Genomic DNA, 18,034 nt, shown 5'->3' on the forward strand with positions numbered 1-18,034 from the left:
CAGGGTCATTACAAAGTGCCTGGCACCAGTAATTGAATTCTGCAGACAAAGAGGAATACAAATATATCCTTACTTGGATGACTGCCTCATTCAAGCAGAGAACGAGGACTTTCTACTACAGCATCTGGCATTTGTAAAGAGATTTTTAACATGCCTAGGGTACACAGTCAATGAAAAGAAATCAAAACTAGTACCCTCTCAAGAGATAATATTCCTGGGTGCAAGCTTAAATACAACTGCCCAGATGGCTTATCTCATGCCAGACAAACAAAGTCAACTGACTACCTATTTCAAAATGTTGGCAACAAAGGCCCAGTTATCTGCAAGAAAAATTCTGCAGGCTTTGGGCTTCATGGCATCCTGCATCCTACTAATTCCATATGCAAGACTGCATATGAGGAAACTTCAATGGTACCCAAAAAGTGTTTGGACTCAACATTGCCACAGCTTGGAAACCAGGATTACTTTCATTCCCTGCCGGCAACAGGAGTTTCGATGGTGGGCGAAGGCTTGTCATCAGAACAAGGGACAGCCATTCACTTTACCCCCAGCCAGGCAGACATTAACAACGGATGCATCAGATTATGCCTGGGGGGCCCACATGGCAGGAAGATGTATTCAAGGTACACGGTCCTCAAACCAAATGCATCTACATATCAATCAAAAAGAGATGCTAGCTGTTCAAAATGCCCTGACAACCTTCAAGGACCTACTTCATCTGGGACAACTACTGATAAAGACAGACAACACCATGGTCATATGGTATATAAACAAGCAGGGAGGCACTCATTTTTACCCCCTTTGCAGACTAGCCATGACTTTGTGGGACACAGCATTGACTTACCAAGTACATCTGCAGGCACAATTCCTGCCAGGAAAGATAAATAGTCTGGCAGACGAACTAAGCAGAAACCTCATGGATCCCCACGAGTGGCAATTGGATCCACAAGTCTTCAGCATGATAACAAGGAAATGGAGATGCCTGGATATATATCTATTTGCCTCTCCTCACAACTACCAACTAAAAAGATTCTGCACAAGGACTTATCACAGACAAGCATGGAAAGTGGACGCCCTATCTTTCAGCTGGAAAAACTTAGCAGTATATGCCTTTCCTCCACTGCCTCTCCTCCCCAAGGTACTCCTAAAGGTCAGACAAGAGAAGCCAAAGATGATACTGATTGCCCCAGACTGGCCCCACCAATACTGGTATCCAATCCTAAGGAACTTGTCTCAATGCCCAGCTTGGACCTTACCTCAAATACCTCATCTACTGTCCGAACAAACCAATCAGATCCTGCACAGCCAACTCAGGACCTTAAATCTGGCAGCATGGCGGATAATGTAGTCAAACAAAACACACCTTTCACTAAAGCTGTGATGGATGTCATTTTGGAGGCCAGAAGGCCTAGTACTAGAAAATCTTATGCTGGAAAATGGAAGAGACTCTGTGCTTGGAACCAGGCACAAGGGATTGACACAGCTGTTCCAAATATTCCTCAGATTTTGCAATACTTAACTGAGATGCTGGACAAAGGCCTATCCTTTTCATCAATTAAAATTCATGCCTCTGCCATTTCGGCTCATTACAATACAGAACCACCAATCTTTTCTCATCCTTTGTTAAGGCAGTCCCTCAGAGGAGCCAAAAACCTAAGACCTCCAAGGAGATCACCAATACCTGCATGGGACCTCAACTATGTCTTGGAAAAACTCACCCTGCCTCCTTTTGAGCCAGCCGCTACTGTTGATATAAAGTTTTTATCTTAGAAAACAGCTCTGCCCCTAGCAATAACTTCTGCAAGACGAGTTTCAGAGCTACAGGCACTCATGGCTGTGGAACCTTTTATCATTTATTTATCCAGAAAAGGTTTCTCTGAGGACAAACCCGACATTTATGCCTAAGGTGGTGTCCAGTGTGGCCCTTAACCAAACTATTCATCTGCTAACTTTTTATCCAAATCCACAGAACAAGGGGCAGAGAGTTCTGCATTCTTTGGACATACACAGACAGCTTCGATTCTAGTTGGACAGAACCAAAGTTTTCAGAAAGACAGAGCAATTACTAGTGGCATATGCTGCAGGATCACAAGGAAAGGCAATCTCAAAGCAGACTAAAGTGGATAGGCCACTGCATTCGTTTCTGCTATTCACAACATGGCAAGCCAGTGCCTAAGGGTATTAGGCCACATTCAACCCGAGCAGCAGCCTTCCTCAGGGGAGTACCAACCAAAGACATTTTAGAGGCTGCTACCTGGAGTTCAGTGCACACCTTTACAAAGCACTATCATCTGCCACTCTACTCTAAATCCTGGGCAGGCTTTGCCACTGCAGTTCTGCAGGGCCTCATAGCCGCTCCTAATGCTATTTAGCTCCAGCCTCCCAATCATAGCTTTGGGATTCTTCCCAATTGTAATGACTGCAACAGTGAAACATGAAGAACATAGTACAGTTGTGTACACTTACCATAAATGTAGATGTAAGAGTGTATTCAGTGTTGCAGTCCAGGTTACCCACCGGCCATCCCCTTTATTTTTGCTGGAACTATCTATACTTCTCTAATCTATACAACCTATGTGGTGTATTTGCTTGTAGATGAAGGTAAAATATACTTTGGTGCATGTATGTTTTATTACCATATTTTTAGCCTACCCTTTTGGGGGCACCTGACATCTGCAGCAAGAGAAACTGAAGAAAATGGCAACCGACGCCGGACCAAGACTTTGGAATTCTGGCCGACTGAGGGCAACCTGCCAGCAGGATAACCCAATTGTAATGACTGCAACAGTGAATACACTCGAACATCTACATTTATGGTAAGTGTACACAACTGTACTTTCCTGTGAAATGCAAATTCTGTCTAGCCTGGCCCAGTTTTTATATTTTGGGAATAATATGTAAATTCACTCTGAACTCCTATTACTGAATTCACATCTTCCTTGCCAAATATTTTCATAAATTTCTTCAAAAGTCTACCCTCCTTTGTTATACTTTCCCTTCTGGGCCCCCAGACACATCTTCACTGCTGCAAATCAAATTACAGTCCCACCTATAAGTACTATTCCTTGCTGAAAACTGATTATTTCTCCAATAATTTTCTTAAGCTCCATTATAGCAGTTTTAGGTGGATATAAATACATGCCAGTGTAATCCTTGTCCCTTGCCAGTAGCCCCTTAGCACTAAAAATCTGTCATAATTTTTTATCCTTTCTTATCACTATTGGAGCTCCTCTTGCAATTAATATTACTACTCCTGTTTTCTTTTGGCCCAGATATTTCACTGAATAACCATCTTGAAACCCTTTCTTTATCAAATTCACATGTTCAGTTCTTTCCAAGTGTGTCTCCTGTAACATAGCTATTTGCACTGTATACATTTTTTAATATAGTTCACTGTTCTTTCTTTTTTGTATTTATTTGTGAAACCATTGACATTTAAAGACATTTCAGAAAGCATCATCATATTAAAAAGTTATTATTCACACCTTTTATCTATAACACCTTTTTTGTTAAATGTCTAGTTCCAGCTTTTGTGTTACATGCACACACTGTTTGGTAGGTTAAATCTTTATATATAGTTGTTTCTTGTCATATCTACTTGAGCCTATGTCATATCTTACAAAACATGTTGTTATATTGAAAGCCCTTAAAAAAAAAAAAAACAAACAAACCCTCAATACTCCCTAAAACACAAAATTATGTACATCTTTAGATGTTGAAGTTTTACCCTCTTTATAGGAACAAATGCCCCAAACTGACAGTCATACTGACAGACTTCAGTTAACCTAAAAGAAAGTTTATCCATGCTAAGACGCATGGTACACCTGTGCAACTGGTTTTGTCTTATCTTTATATATATATATATATATATATATATATATATATGTGTATATATATATATATATATATATATATATATATATATATAATATATGTATGTGTATATATATATATATGGTTCTACCTGACATAATCGAAACCACACAACACCGACAACCACATCACCGACACCACATATGTCCATAAACACGAAACCACAATACAAAACAAAACACATCCCCATTCCACAAACCACACACACAACACAAGCACACCAAAATCCTTACAAGCCCACACTAAACCTTACCCTAACCCTAAGGTCCGTCACTACTATCACTACCCACCCCTACCCGCCCCCTAACCCCTAACTCCAACCTCCGCCCCTATCGCCCCTAACCCTAACTCACTTAACCACACAGCCTTTCCCCATGTCGGCATCCTCGGCGTTGGTGTTGTCATCCGTCGTGGTCGGTCTTCTGCATTGTCGATGTTCTGCAACGGTCTTCTCAGCTGTCGGCGAAGTCAGGTAGAAACATATATATATATATATATATATAATATATGTATGTATATATATATATATATATATATATATATATATATATATATATATACATACATATATATATATATATATATATATATATATATATATCCCGCCAAGAAGTTCTTTTAATGTCACAGACCAGGTTAAGGCCTTGTGTGTGGGTTGCACGAGTGGAGTTTGTCTTATGGATGTGCAGCAACTCCATCAAGGCTGGGTCTGAAATGGCCTTGTATGCCAGACATAGGTCACCTCAGCAGTTTGGACGAGACTGAGTAAAGGGACAGGGCTTTTAGCCTATCTGTATAGGATAGGTGTTTGAGACCCTGGATTTTCTTGGTCAGGAACCTCTGTAGTCTCTCCAACTGTTGCATGTGCTTGGCAGGGTACATGGCAAAGGAGGCATTGTACTCGATAATTGGTCTGATAAGGGAGGAGAACAGGTGTTATGACCTCCTTGTTCCTGGATGAAATACCCTTATTTATGAGGTAGGCCATGTAGAAAGCCTTCTGTACAACGGAGGCACTGTGGTGGTCAAAAGTCGGGTTGCTGTCAACCTAGGTGCCCAAGTCCCTCACAACTGATTGCATGCTTAATGCATTGTTATTAATCTGATAATTAGTGGGGATGACACTTTCTCCAAAGGGGATAATGATGCATTTCTTGGCATTCAGTTTGAAGCCGTGCTTCTGGCACCAGTCAGAGAGCATCGTCTCCTAGCCAGTTTCTCTCTTCTTTTTTTTTTCCCCAGCCAATCATGCTTCACCAGACTGTAACCAGTTTCTCTTTATCAGATTGTCTTCATGGAGATGTGAAAAACAGACAGCCAGTTTCTCATTATCAGATTGTTTCCATGGAGACCTGCATTTTTTACTGTTTTTGTAGCTTGTAAATATGTCCATACATTTAAAAGACATGATTTTGCACATGCCATTGAAATCTGTGGACATATTCACATGTTAGACACAGAGGGCTGAATGCCCTTTGCTATGCTGAATACCTAGCCATCAGTTAAGTGCCCCATTGAGATCTTTTATTTCTTTTTACTTTTGATCTTGTTCAGAGCAGGTTTTTGATAGAGCCGTCTTGCATGGCTTTGTTAATGGGTCTTCATAGCCTTCCACCTCCCGCAATTTTTATTTTTCTTGAGCTTTTGTACTCTTCCTAATATTTTGTACTATAGTTATTATTTCTTCTTTATTACCTATCATGTCTTGTCTTTTTGTGTTTGTTTTCTCCTGTAAAAGAGCTGACGCTTGAAATGTCATTTAGATAGCACTTGTGTTTCGTAAATGACAACCTTTTTTTTTAATCTTTGAATCTAATGTTAAAAGTAGTGCAACAGTGATATAGAGGGACACAGTACAAATGTATAAAATCTTACCATAACAGTAGAGGTCTTTCTCTTCAATGTTGCAGTATTTGGTCCCTCCCTCCACTCCCCTTTTTCTTTTGGGTTTTGATTTGGTTACTCTTCTGGCCAAGAGTTCCCCTTTTCCATCTGTATTTTCTCCTTCTAGATGTGCATAGCCTCCTTTGTCGTATGGAGACTTTTCTCTTCTGGGGCAATTAATTTCTGGGTAACTGTGTCTGTACATCACCTTTATGCTCTACAGGGCACACACATGTGACATATGACACATACAAGCTCTAAAGGCTTTGGTATACTGGCCGGATGTTGGGCTGTCCTTGCCAGGAGACCTCTAAGGTGAAGAATACTGCAGCAGTCAAGAGAAGTACATCTACTGTTAAGGTAAGATTTTATACAGCTGTACTTTCTTTATGGAAATTCTAATATTCTACAGTATAAAGTAGAAGATTGTTTGCCAGTTTGTTGAAGGAGCTGGAGATAAAGGGACTGCTACTTTTACATGATTAAGGCATGAATAAATGATGACATCTTATGGATAGTTCCAGCTGCATATTGAATAATGGACCTTGCTAGGCAACTACAGTCTAGTTACAAGAAACTATGTCAAAGATACAGTCCTTTAATTGTTTTAGTTTGTGAGTACTTGTACTGAATCCATATGGAAATCGATCTACCTGATACTGGTGCCTGTGTGTTGTTGCATTAGTAGGTTGAAAGATATAACTAAAGGTTTTATTGTCATTTTAGAGGTTATTGCCACCACTGCAAGTTTAACTGCATTTCATGTGTCTTGTCTGCTAGGCAGTGTTCTTCCTATGACCGCATATGATAAGAAAGGCTTTCGAGTTCTGCTGCATTTCGCTAAGGACTGCCCACCAGGAAGGCCTGATATATTGGTTATTGTAGTCTCAATGATAAACACAGCACCCTTACCTATCAAAAACATTCTTTTACAAGCTGCAGTACCAAAGGTAAGAAACTAAGAAACCGCATACCTTTGTGTCACTAAGCGAGGTTTTAGAGGTGGCTAATCAAAGCTAAAATATAGGATTTTTTGTCACAGTATAGATACTAAGCAAGGATCATTTTGGGGAAAAGGGGGTTGTGGATCGATGGATTTTGCATCTTTGTTATGTACTATGCAGTATAAGATAAAATATGTTCTGTAGAGATATGGTCTTTAATGAAATGGGTGGTTATCCTTCTGAGGGCATGGCTTAATTGTACTTATGTGAAATGCTTTCAGAATTGTTTATATACTTTCACATAATTTAAATCTTCTTGGACTATATGTTTCTTTTATTTTGTTCTTTGCTTATACCATGCAAAATATCACCAGTTATTACATAAGGTAATACTGAATTTTCTGCTGGTATCCATGGAATGAATTTGTCTTAACTCTGTCTAAAAGAAAGCAATACTGCTGCACAAGATGGGCATTACAGGAAAATAATGCCTTGCCCTGGGTTGTTTTGAGACCTCACAATGCAGGTGTTAAGACCCTTTCACCGCTAATGGACCATTATTTCTTGGTTAATGCCCACCTGGGGAGTGCATTACTGCTTTTAGAAAATAACATCAATAGTGCTTTAGTACTTGTAGAAATGTATTTACTTTTTTGGGAAAAAAAGTCTTAATATTTTAATTAAGGCTTAGGAAAATAGTCTAATAAGAAACTGATTATTTGGAAATGTGAATATTTCAAGCAGGTAATATGTAACTTTAATTGTAAAGATAAGATGCCATTGTACATTTGTCACAGAATGACTAACAGGTTATACTTGCATAAGTTTCGAGTTTTTCTAATAGAAGATAGTTGTCCAACAGCTGGAACTAGGCAGAAAGGACCATCAGTGAGGGTACTGGATGTACCTGTAAGAGGTGGAGTTCAGCGGTTGCTGCCCTGGTTGAACAGCCCTTTTAAGGATGGAGTTTCAATACGTGTGAAGATGAGGTTAGAAAAGGGGCCATTATTCTAAGCTGGCTGCATAATCATGCCCAGCAGGATTCACTTGAAACAAGGAACAAACAATCCTGTTTGTAAAGTGGGCAGCACATGAATGATTAGAAAGAACTGCTTACCACATAAGTACTTCTCAACAGTGAGTATAGCACTATTGCCCCAACAGAGAAGACCAAATAAAAGTAAATTGGAAAAAAAAAATGCAGATTTAATCTTCTGGAAATAGAACCCTGCAAGGCAGACATACTGGAACATGTGTTGCCTACGGGAGCATGTTCACCAGCTAGCATACAAAACTTCCACTGAATTCATCTGTCTTATTAAGGATCACCAACAATGAGTATGCTACTTTGGTGATAATGCTTGTCTCATTCATTTATGTCAGTGAAAGGTTAATGAACAGTTTTGCTGCATCATTTACCAAATCTTAGTCCACATCTCTAAAAAAGAAATTGTCATTTTTCTTGGAAAAAGGGCGTGCGTTCTGTCTCTGAAATGACACCAGTAAAAAGAGAAGGTTGAAAATGCCAGTGCCATTGATATCCTTTTGTTACCCAGATATATGGAGCCACAGCATGATCATCACAGACACCATCTTCAAACAGAGCAGCACGTATGGCATTTAATATCAAAAGACATCCTCAGTCCAAGCACTTTCACCTTCTTGTCTTTGTCCTGGTTGCAGCCCATAGTCATTAAGAAGGTGTCTGTCTCATTAGGGTTAAGCAAGAATGTATTAACTGATGGGCTCAAGGAGGGAGATTATTACTAGAGAGAGTAGATTCATAAGAAAATATTTGAAACCTATAACGTTTATAGTACAGGTAGTGTGAAGTAAGATAGGCACTGGCACTTCCCTACTTATTTATTGAAAAAGTAGGTAGTTAAAGAATAGGTAGCAGATTTGACTGGAGAAGTAGCAAAAAGGTAAATAGATCACATGAGTAGCTGGTACTTGGGTAACATTAGAGCTGTGGTTGGCTAGCACTGTGGTGTAGAGGGATAAAGATTTGATTGTACTCCAGATGACTTTGGTTTTATTAGTGGTTTGGGCATCAGTAGTGCTTGCAGGGAAGGATGGGCATGCCTTTCCTGGGAGAGGAGGAAGGGCACATAAAGAGGCTACATAATGTTAGATTTCCATGGCAGAGACTGGGGAAGCAACCTCACACTGCTTCCTTACGGTGGGCAGGACAACAAGGCTGATGTCAGTTCCTTGAAGAAGTGAGGAACACATCTGTGTTGTCATCCATGGTACTCCCCCCCCCCCACTTACATTTTGTTATTAGGATATGCACTGAGTGGGGATAAAGATAGGAAAACACTCCCAGCAGCAGTATGATGAGGACCATGACATATTGGTCTGCTTGCTGGCCCCATCACCACTAATTAAAGTTTGGAAGGGTCAGTAGACCTGGCAATCGAGGAGTGGCCCTATGGTCTGTTGCAGGTGACAAAAAGAGCACAAAAAATGATTGTTGAGTTGTAGTTGAAATAAAGGAAATGGTAAAAATATTATGAATGGTTGGCAAGGGTTAAAGTTCTGCAGACTAATTTAGAGAATCTCATTGATCAGGAAGACGAGCAATTGGGAGGTGTCAGAGAGAGTATCCGAGTATTTGGACAATATGTATGAACATGGAAAAGGTGTACTAGACCAATTATTTTATGGTAAAAATGTTTAGTGCAGAAGTTAAAAAAGCAGAATGTGCAGAGAGCAATAGTATATCTAAGGGACCCCAAGTCCAAGGGATTAGGGAAATATTCTGGTATTTTATGAATGTTTTATCAAGCTGATTTATCTGGTGACATAGATAGGATTTTGATGGAGAATTGTACTGTGTACCTGGCCTTGCAAAAGATGGTGGAATGAGAATTGATTTGTAAGAATTAAAATGGTGATTTACAGTCAGGCTATAGGTAAGATACCAGAGCTGGATTGGTATATTCACGGAAATGCGGAAGTTAGGGGAAACACAATCATAAGGATATGGAAGAAATTATCTAATGGTGTCTTGAAGGGGAGGGATACCTTCATCCTGGAAGAAAGCGGTGGTGCTGATTTACTTAGAGAGAAAGCAACTTTTGAAGATCCTACTTCATACAGTCCAATTTCAGTATTACATCACAGTTACAATTTAGTATTTATGTCTGCATTAGCAAAAAGATTAGCAGCAATGTTGTTAAGACAAGAGGGAATGTAAACATTTGGTAATTGTGACATCCCTCCTCTGGGACAGTAATCAAGGAGCCTCAGTCCACACCACTAACACCAGTGGGGAACGTTCACTTAGAACAAAATAGATACACACAGTAATTTCAGATGAAACTCTCTGCACTAAGTGCAATTTCCCTTAAGAATACACAGGGAGTACACTCCAGACCTGGGGCTAGACTTTCTCCCCAGGCCCCAAATAAGACTCCACCTTTCTTTCTGCAATAATCAGTCTTCTGTATCCCTGTTCCAAGTAGCTGACACACACACTCTGAGATTTGATTTTCTCTCACACACACACAACCCCCCCCCCCCAGGGAAAGCTGGCACAGATTTATCAGCTATGCCATCTTCACCCAGACTATAACTAGATTCATTGTCACAGCTACTGTAAGGCTGTTATCAGGGTACCCAATTACTCTTAGTAAAATCAATACTTATACAAATGGTAATGTTTCACCAAGCAGCAAGACTTTCAGGAGCATGCAGCCACAGTGTTACCAAATAAATGCAATTACTCTCAGAGGTTAAAATATTTTCTAAAAGACAAGCCACAATGAAAGGTTGAGATATATTTAATAATACATAATAAATTACAAAACATGAAAATACTGAATATCTATTTACAGTAAACACCAGAGTTTCAATTCACAAGAAGTATAAAAAAACAACGCAGATGGAAAGACTCAGATGCAGAAAAACAATATTTGACTAGTCTCACTATATTTTCCTAAATGAATGAGGAATTACTGTTCCCAAGATGAAGTGGATGAGTGTCTTTGTTGTCAGGTTCTCAAAAACAGACTGCCTCAGTGTCAGCGTGTGTACTACCACTCACCTCTGCCCTTGCAGTCCCCTGTCCAGTGGAACATCAGTACCTATCAGCACCTGTGGCTCACCTTCAGGTTCACTGCTACAGGGTAGCTCCCTCCCTGAAATAGCCACATCACCAACCCCGGCTTCAGGTGTGAAGTCTGTCTGGGTCTCCCACAGGCTACCAGACCCACATCTCTGTCTCCACTCCTGACTTGTTGTAACTGCATGCACACAAGGTACTGCATTATCAGAATCATTCCCTATCAAGACATCTGCAGGGATATCCTCAAACACACCTACTTGCTTGCTTTCATTTCCACCCTTCCATTCAAGGTAAACCCTGGACAAAAGTATTTGGAATAGGGTCTGTCCTAAATCTCTGACTGGAGTGGACTGCCCAAGGAAGTACTTCTCCTCTTTAACCACTGCAGGCTTCACATTGGTTATGTCAGAAGCTGTCTCTCTTAGCAATGGCCTGTTTTCCACCCACTAAGATAGGATATGAACCCCGGTGATAGTTTGGTACCAGTAGTGACCCCAGACATGATGTTAATTCCACTTGTTGGCTCCAAACCTTACTTCATTGGACATTTATGTGCAACATGGCCCCCACTGTTTACATTTAAAACATCAGAATAAAATACAAAAGCTGAAAATAATCGATAAATAAGACACAATTCATAGAGAAAAAAAAACACCTTTATGAAACAGCAAACGGCAAAGCTTTCGGGTATAACCCTTTCTCAATGCTAAATTTAAAACATCTAAACCTTGATTCTGGCCATGTACCTGAACTAGTGGCTTCCACTGTTACTGGTGGACTCTGTTGGGGTGGTTTAGGCTGCCCCCCATGGGTTCCCTTATATCCATGTGCAGCACTGGGTATCCCCTTCTTGTGCAGTGGTGCCCAGGTTGCTAAGTAGATATTCCCTTTTTTTTCCACAGCACATCTGCAGAGTTACACTCTTGGTCTGCCAACCAGATTTTCTTGTCCTCAGACAAAGTGCTAAGGGCTTGTTCCCTCACCAAAAGGTCTGCCAGCCTTTCAAATGTGGAGACCTGACACCTGCCCACCCTCCTATGAAAAATAACTGCTTAGCTCAGCAGTATAATCATATACACTTTCATCTGCCTTATATCTATGCTCATAAAACTTTTTTTCTGTAAGCTTCAGGTGTTAACTTAAAACATTCCAGTAAACTTTGTTTAACCTTGTCATAATTTAAAGAATCGGTATCAGACAATTTAGAAACCACAGTTACAGCTTTACCATGGAATAAGGGGATCAGGAACCATACCCAGAGCCCTTGGTCAGCGTCATATACTGAATATCTATTTACAATAAATGCCAGAGTTTCAATTCACAGGAAAATATAAAAAAATAGCATAGATGGAAAGACTCCCGACAGATACAGAAAAATTATATTTAACTAGTCCCACTGTAACTGACTGAGGAATTACTGTTCCCTACTTACTGAGTGTCATATCTCAGACTAGTATCTAAATACAGTTTCATTGCTGACTATAGAATGACATCTCAGCTGGTCACTTGATTCTCTGGTTCCCACACTACCCCCCCTCACTTGAAATTGAGCCAGGATCTAGCATGGATGTGTCATAATACACACCCAGAACCCTGCTAAGACTTATTCCAGCATCTGGAGAGTGTAAAACAATTGTAATCCTTTCATCCTTCCTGTAGAGACTAACCAGCCATTCTTTGTTACTCCAGGGGAAGCAGTTAGTTCACCACTAAGGACAGTAAGAGCAGGGTCCCAGCCTAAATATTGCATCTTTGCGGCATTAAAGCCTGTGAGATAAAGCTGAGCTTAACCCCTTCCCTTCCATCAGCCTCTGTTAACATGTATACATTCCATCAGTTACAATACAGTCTGACATACACGTATATTTCTTTTCTGTCCAGCACAAGCAATTTTACAAATACATTTTTTTAACACAAGCTTATGTACAAATCAGTTTCATATTCAAAAAATTCTTTACAAAACTCCAGCTAGTTATGCTGGCATATATTACACATGCACTGACTTACTCTTTCTGGCATAGCTGGCACTACCTCACATCATCAAAGTAACATTAATAGAACTCAAATGATTCAGAAAGATGCAGAGGCGCAAAAATGACCATACATGGCAAGTTAAGAATCTCTGTGTATAGTAGTGGCTGTGTTTGAATTAATAAGGAAGATATATACAGGGTCAGAAGTGAGGGTAAAGGTGTATCTATCAGAGCATGCACTGGGAGGATTTTGTGTGCTAAATTGAGTTTGCTTAGAGGAACAAGGCAGGGCATTCTTCTTACCCATTTTATTTTGCTTGCTCTCTCTCTCTCTCTCTCTCTCTATATATATATATATATATATATGTGTGTGTGTGTGTGTGTGTGTGTGTGCGTGTTTAGACACACACACACATGCACAGCCATTTGCAATAAAAAAATAAGAGGTGCAAACATCCAAAGATGTGAGCTGAAAGGGAGACAGTAAAGAATAGCATTGTTTGCAGGTAGCATAGGCTGTTTGGCAAATCCAGAGCTGGATATCCTCGTGTTGTGGAATAATTTGAGCCAATTCCAAATTTGTTTGGTTATAAAATAAATGTAGATAAAACAAAAGCCATAGCCGTAAGCTACATGATCACACCTGAATTAGTACAGCAGTTCCCTACCTTGGCACATGAAAAAAATGAAATACATAGGAGTGTAACTTAGTAAAAACTCATTAGTAGTGACAAATGAGATGTGATAAGAAACTAAAGAGGAGATATCCCAGAAGTTAAAGGAATGGAAGTTTATGGTTATGGATCCTGATAGTAAGATATAAACACTGAAAATGTTTTGGTCCCTTTGCTTCTGTATGGTGGTCAGGTATATTTCTACCATCCAGATGATAAATCATGGCAAGAAATAAATAAGCAATTGAAGAATTTTATTTGGGAAGCAAACAGTTGTGTGGGATACATTTATCCTAGGAATGGAGCAAATGGGCACAGGGTTATCTGATTTAAAGGGGTGCTTCAAGACTATGCAATTAAAGGTTATTTCATATGTTACAGGTATAAACTAAAATGAAAAGATATGATGATGAGGCATGGAGGGACTGCCAAAGTTAGAAATTGTTTCATTGGAAATGGGTGATGGACGAGAATAAAAACAACCAGATAGAACATTATGTATATAAAAGCAGCAGGCAGTATACTGAAAAATAAGCTAGTGTGGATATGGAATAATGACCTTTATCAGTAGTGGTGGTGCTGCGGTAGCATTGTTGCCTCACAGTTAGACGTTGCCCGTTCGATTCTCAGTTAGAGCGTCTTCTGTGTGTCAATATGCGTGAATGGGCGTTCCTTTGTTGAAGGTTGTGCGTTAGGCCCGGCAAGCCAGCATGTGAAAGTCTACTGCCAATCATTAGCGGACCGGAGTTCCGCTGTGGTGACCCCTAACCGGGAAAAGCCGAAAGACACAAAAAAAATCAGTAGTACTTTCAAATAAAGGAACAGAAAGTAGACACGAAACAGTGGGAAATATCTGGAGGAAGTAAGCAAAGGAGTTAAGGTACTGTGAACAATTTACTTATGGGGAAGGCAAAGAGATTTTTTTGAAGGAAATGAATTGCTTGTATTGTGTGATAAGGAGAGGCTCTTATTCTTGGGAGTCATAACAGAATGTAGACTGAGAGAGAGAGATAGAGGACTTTTAGGAGAGTGGCTGACCCTGGTAGAATATTCTTTTCTCCCCACAGCTCACTAGCAGCTGTCACCAACTCCTCACCTTCACTTGGTCTACTGCACATGCCTTAGCGACTCCCAGGCCCAGTCCGACCTCTTGTCTGGAGCCCACAAAGAGATTCATGTTGATGCAGTGTCATACTGGCAGAAGTGTGCCACAACTCCCGCTCCCTCACAACAGCCTTGCAAGACCCATGATCGCTGCCCTAGGTGCTTGTGCGACCTCTTGACTAAGTGTCTCACCTCTTATGCAGCTTGGAGCTGGCCAAGCTCATATGCAGCAATCCTAGGCTGCCTGTTTTCCCCAGGATAGGTTTGATGACATGTTGCTTATTCCAATCCTTCCCCTGCAACCTCTGTGGCATCTGTGCCATTAATTGAACATGGGTCATCTGGGATGCAAAAAGGGCTTAATCCCTGTGCGCCATGGTGCTGCTACCATGGTGGAATATATGGTAGAAAGGCAACAGTATGAAAATAGGGATAACTAGTAGGGAGTATATAATTGTACATGATAATTACAAAAATCAACCAGATGAATTCAGACAGGATTAGGAGACAAGGCTAGGTTGACAAATTATAAAGGATATTACAGGATGTCTGTAGGAACTCAGAATCTGTAACTAAATAAAAAGGGTTTATGATGTTTGCATGGAAATTCTTTTATAAATATTTATATACCTAAAACAGAATGCATCGCATCTTCCCTCAGGTTCAGAGTATCTGCTAGAATTCTGAATTGTGGAGAGTGACGAGGGAGACTGGGAGCATTTTTTTTTTTTGCAGTTCACAGACTTGAATGATAGAGTTTAAAGATGATACTGCATAATGGCCTAGGGTAGATGGTGAGTGAACAAGCAGAAATTATTAAAGAGATGATACTAAATTGAAGTAGGAGAACTAGCTTGTTAAGACATAAGAAAGCCTTATTGATTTTAATTATGTTATCAACCAAAAAATTATTACCAGAAAGTAGCAGTCATGGGTTAGGCTGAACATGGAAGATGTAAGTATTATAAAGGAAGTAATGCAGTTGGAGTTAGTCTTGTTACAAAGGGGAAGGAACAAGGGGAATATCCTTAAATGGAATGTGTGAGACCATTACCTTCACAATGAGGACCAGAATAAAAAAAGACTTGTATCTTCTTTGGACTATACTAGCAGTAGCAAAGAAATGTATGACAAGAAAATGGAAATCATCATAAGAACCCACCATTGAAGAATTCCTGAGATTAATGGAAGAAACAGCGCTGCTGGAAATTAAAGTCAAAGAACTGAGAATTACCCCAAAAACTTGGATCAACAACCCTTGGAAGAAAATTCTTTCTCTTATTGAGACACTAAAAATGGACACAGACTCTTATGTGTAACCTATATATTTTCACAGATTGTTTTTTTTCTCTTCTTATTTATCTTCCTTGTTCAGGTCATATGTAAATAACGTATATAGAATGTTATAACATATTACCTATACAGATGAATGTAATTCTAACTATTGTCATATTTGGAAAATGATAAACTTTTGAACAATGAGGACCAGAGTGATGGGAAAGAAAGAAATGTTGAGGATAGTTGCAAATGGTGCAACAATGACAGCAGCAAATATCATTTACGTTTATTGCATGGAAAATATTTATAATTGGAAATGTAAAAAAAGTTTATAAAAAAAGTGAATATGTAAACTCAGTAAGTATATGATTGTGATATGATGCTGCTGCTGATTTTGGATACATATTTAATACATTGCAACTTCAGTAAAGGCATTTTAAAAAATACATATTTATTGACAGGGCCATTTCCTTGTCATATCTGTCTGAAAATCCGCCAGTCGCCAGTTCGCCCGTACTCAGTGAGGCGCTTTTGCAGCCCCCTGATACCCAATACTTCTAATTCAAAGGCCTCTACTGAGACCCATTCGGAGTCCGGTATGCCATGAGATACTTCAACTATGGAACCCGTGGATGTCTCTACTTTGGATGGGTCTGGAGCCGCTGTGCAGGAACCGGCTTCTGAGGGTGTATTCAGGCCCTACAGACTTGCATATTAAATCGACACCTCCATTACTAATGCCTAAATTTCGATCCATGTCTAAAAAAACGACACCCAGGCCACATGCTCAGGCCCCTATGCCTAAAAAACAAATGATAAAAATGGCTGAAGATCTAATAACTCTAATCAGGGCTAGCCACCCCCAAGAGGCCTAGAGCTGAGCTTGAGTATGAATCTTCTGATCAGGATTCTGTTTCTTCTGACTCTTCTGATTACCTAGATTTGTCCATGCCTACATATGAGGATTCTGATGCAGAGGATTCTATTCCCTCTGCTTCCCCTCCTGAGGATTTTTCTTTTGGGGAAACTTTACATACTTTAAGGGAGCATTTTCACTGGGAAAGTCAGGAATTTTCTGATTCAAAAAAGAGGCTTAGGGATTTCCTTCTTCTACCTCAGCATAGGCCTTTGGCTATACCTCCTGTACTAGACATTGTTGATGATGTTTTCTCGGAATGCGGTTTGGCCCCTGATTCCATGCCTCCTGCTCCTAGTAAACCCGCCAGATACTACAGGGTTCCTGAGTCCCACAAATTCCTTTTCAAAAATCCTGTTGCAGATCCAGAGACTATTTCTCAGGGGCCCAACGGCATTAAGGCTTCTACTGCTAAAAATCCTACCCCTTCTGATAGAGACTCCAGGGCGCTGGATAGATGGGGTATAAAGGTTTATACTGCTGCAACCTTGGCTATCACAGCTTTAAACTGCCAATTTCATATGTTAAAATATCAGCAACGTGTTATTGGACTGCTGAAACAGAAAATGATGTTAATTCCTGACTGCGTGGAAAATAGAGTTACAGGACTTAATGCATTCTGCTGAACAAGTTGGAAAACATACTTTGCAATGTGGTTTTGATTCTTTAGAGGCCTCTTGCAGGGCTGCTGTTACTGGGTCTGTGCTTAGAAGGCATGCTTGGCTTAAGGAGCAATCTTTGCCTGATCATGTTAAAGCTAAATTGTTGGATGCTCCTTTAAATCAGGACCACCTGTTTGGCAACAAGGCTGAAGAAGTTCTTAAAAAGATGGAAGATAAAGCTAAATCTATGCAAACTGTTAGAGTTTTTACAAGTGCAACCTCCTAGATTTAGTAGGCACTGGCCTACTAAGAATTGGTCCTTTCCAGTACCTTCCAGGTCTTCTCAAACCAAACCCAGACACAGCAAAAACCCCAGTTTTCAGTCCCAGGGGACTCTCAGAACTAAGCAGTGGGGGGCCTCTACTTCCAAATCTGGAAATAACAAGACACCCCCCTATGATAAACAGTCTCAATGACTTCCTTTTAAAATTCCCAAGTACTTATCTTTTGACCGCCCCTTTGGGGGGAAAGATTGCTCTTCATGCAAAGAACTGGGAACTCATAACCCAGGATAAATGGGTTTTAAATATAGTGTCACAGGGATACAGATTTCATTTCCAAACGTTGCCAACACCAAATGGGTGGCCAGACCTGCCCCCAAATCAGTGGGCAGAGGCTCAAAAACAAGTACTTTCCCTCTTAAGCATGGGGGCT

At 40.1% G+C, this 18,034-nt stretch overlaps 1 protein-coding gene across 2 annotated transcripts in view; it reads left to right on the forward strand.

Annotated features, from left to right (window-relative positions):
* Positions 1-18,034, forward strand: part of GGA3 (golgi associated, gamma adaptin ear containing, ARF binding protein 3) — a 992,054-nt gene that overhangs the window by 734,464 nt on the left and 239,556 nt on the right. For both annotated transcript variants that reach the window (XM_044085033.1, XM_044085034.1), the window contains exon 15: positions 6,538-6,707. In XM_044085033.1, the coding sequence (XP_043940968.1) occupies positions 6,538-6,707 (170 nt within the window). The remainder of the gene's footprint in view (positions 1-6,537; positions 6,708-18,034) is intronic.

Source organism: Protopterus annectens, chromosome 10.part0 (assembly GCF_019279795.1).
Source record: "Protopterus annectens isolate FY-2018-M chromosome 10.part0, PAN1.0, whole genome shotgun sequence".
In the NCBI taxonomy this organism is placed as follows: Eukaryota; Metazoa; Chordata; order Ceratodontiformes; family Protopteridae; genus Protopterus; species Protopterus annectens.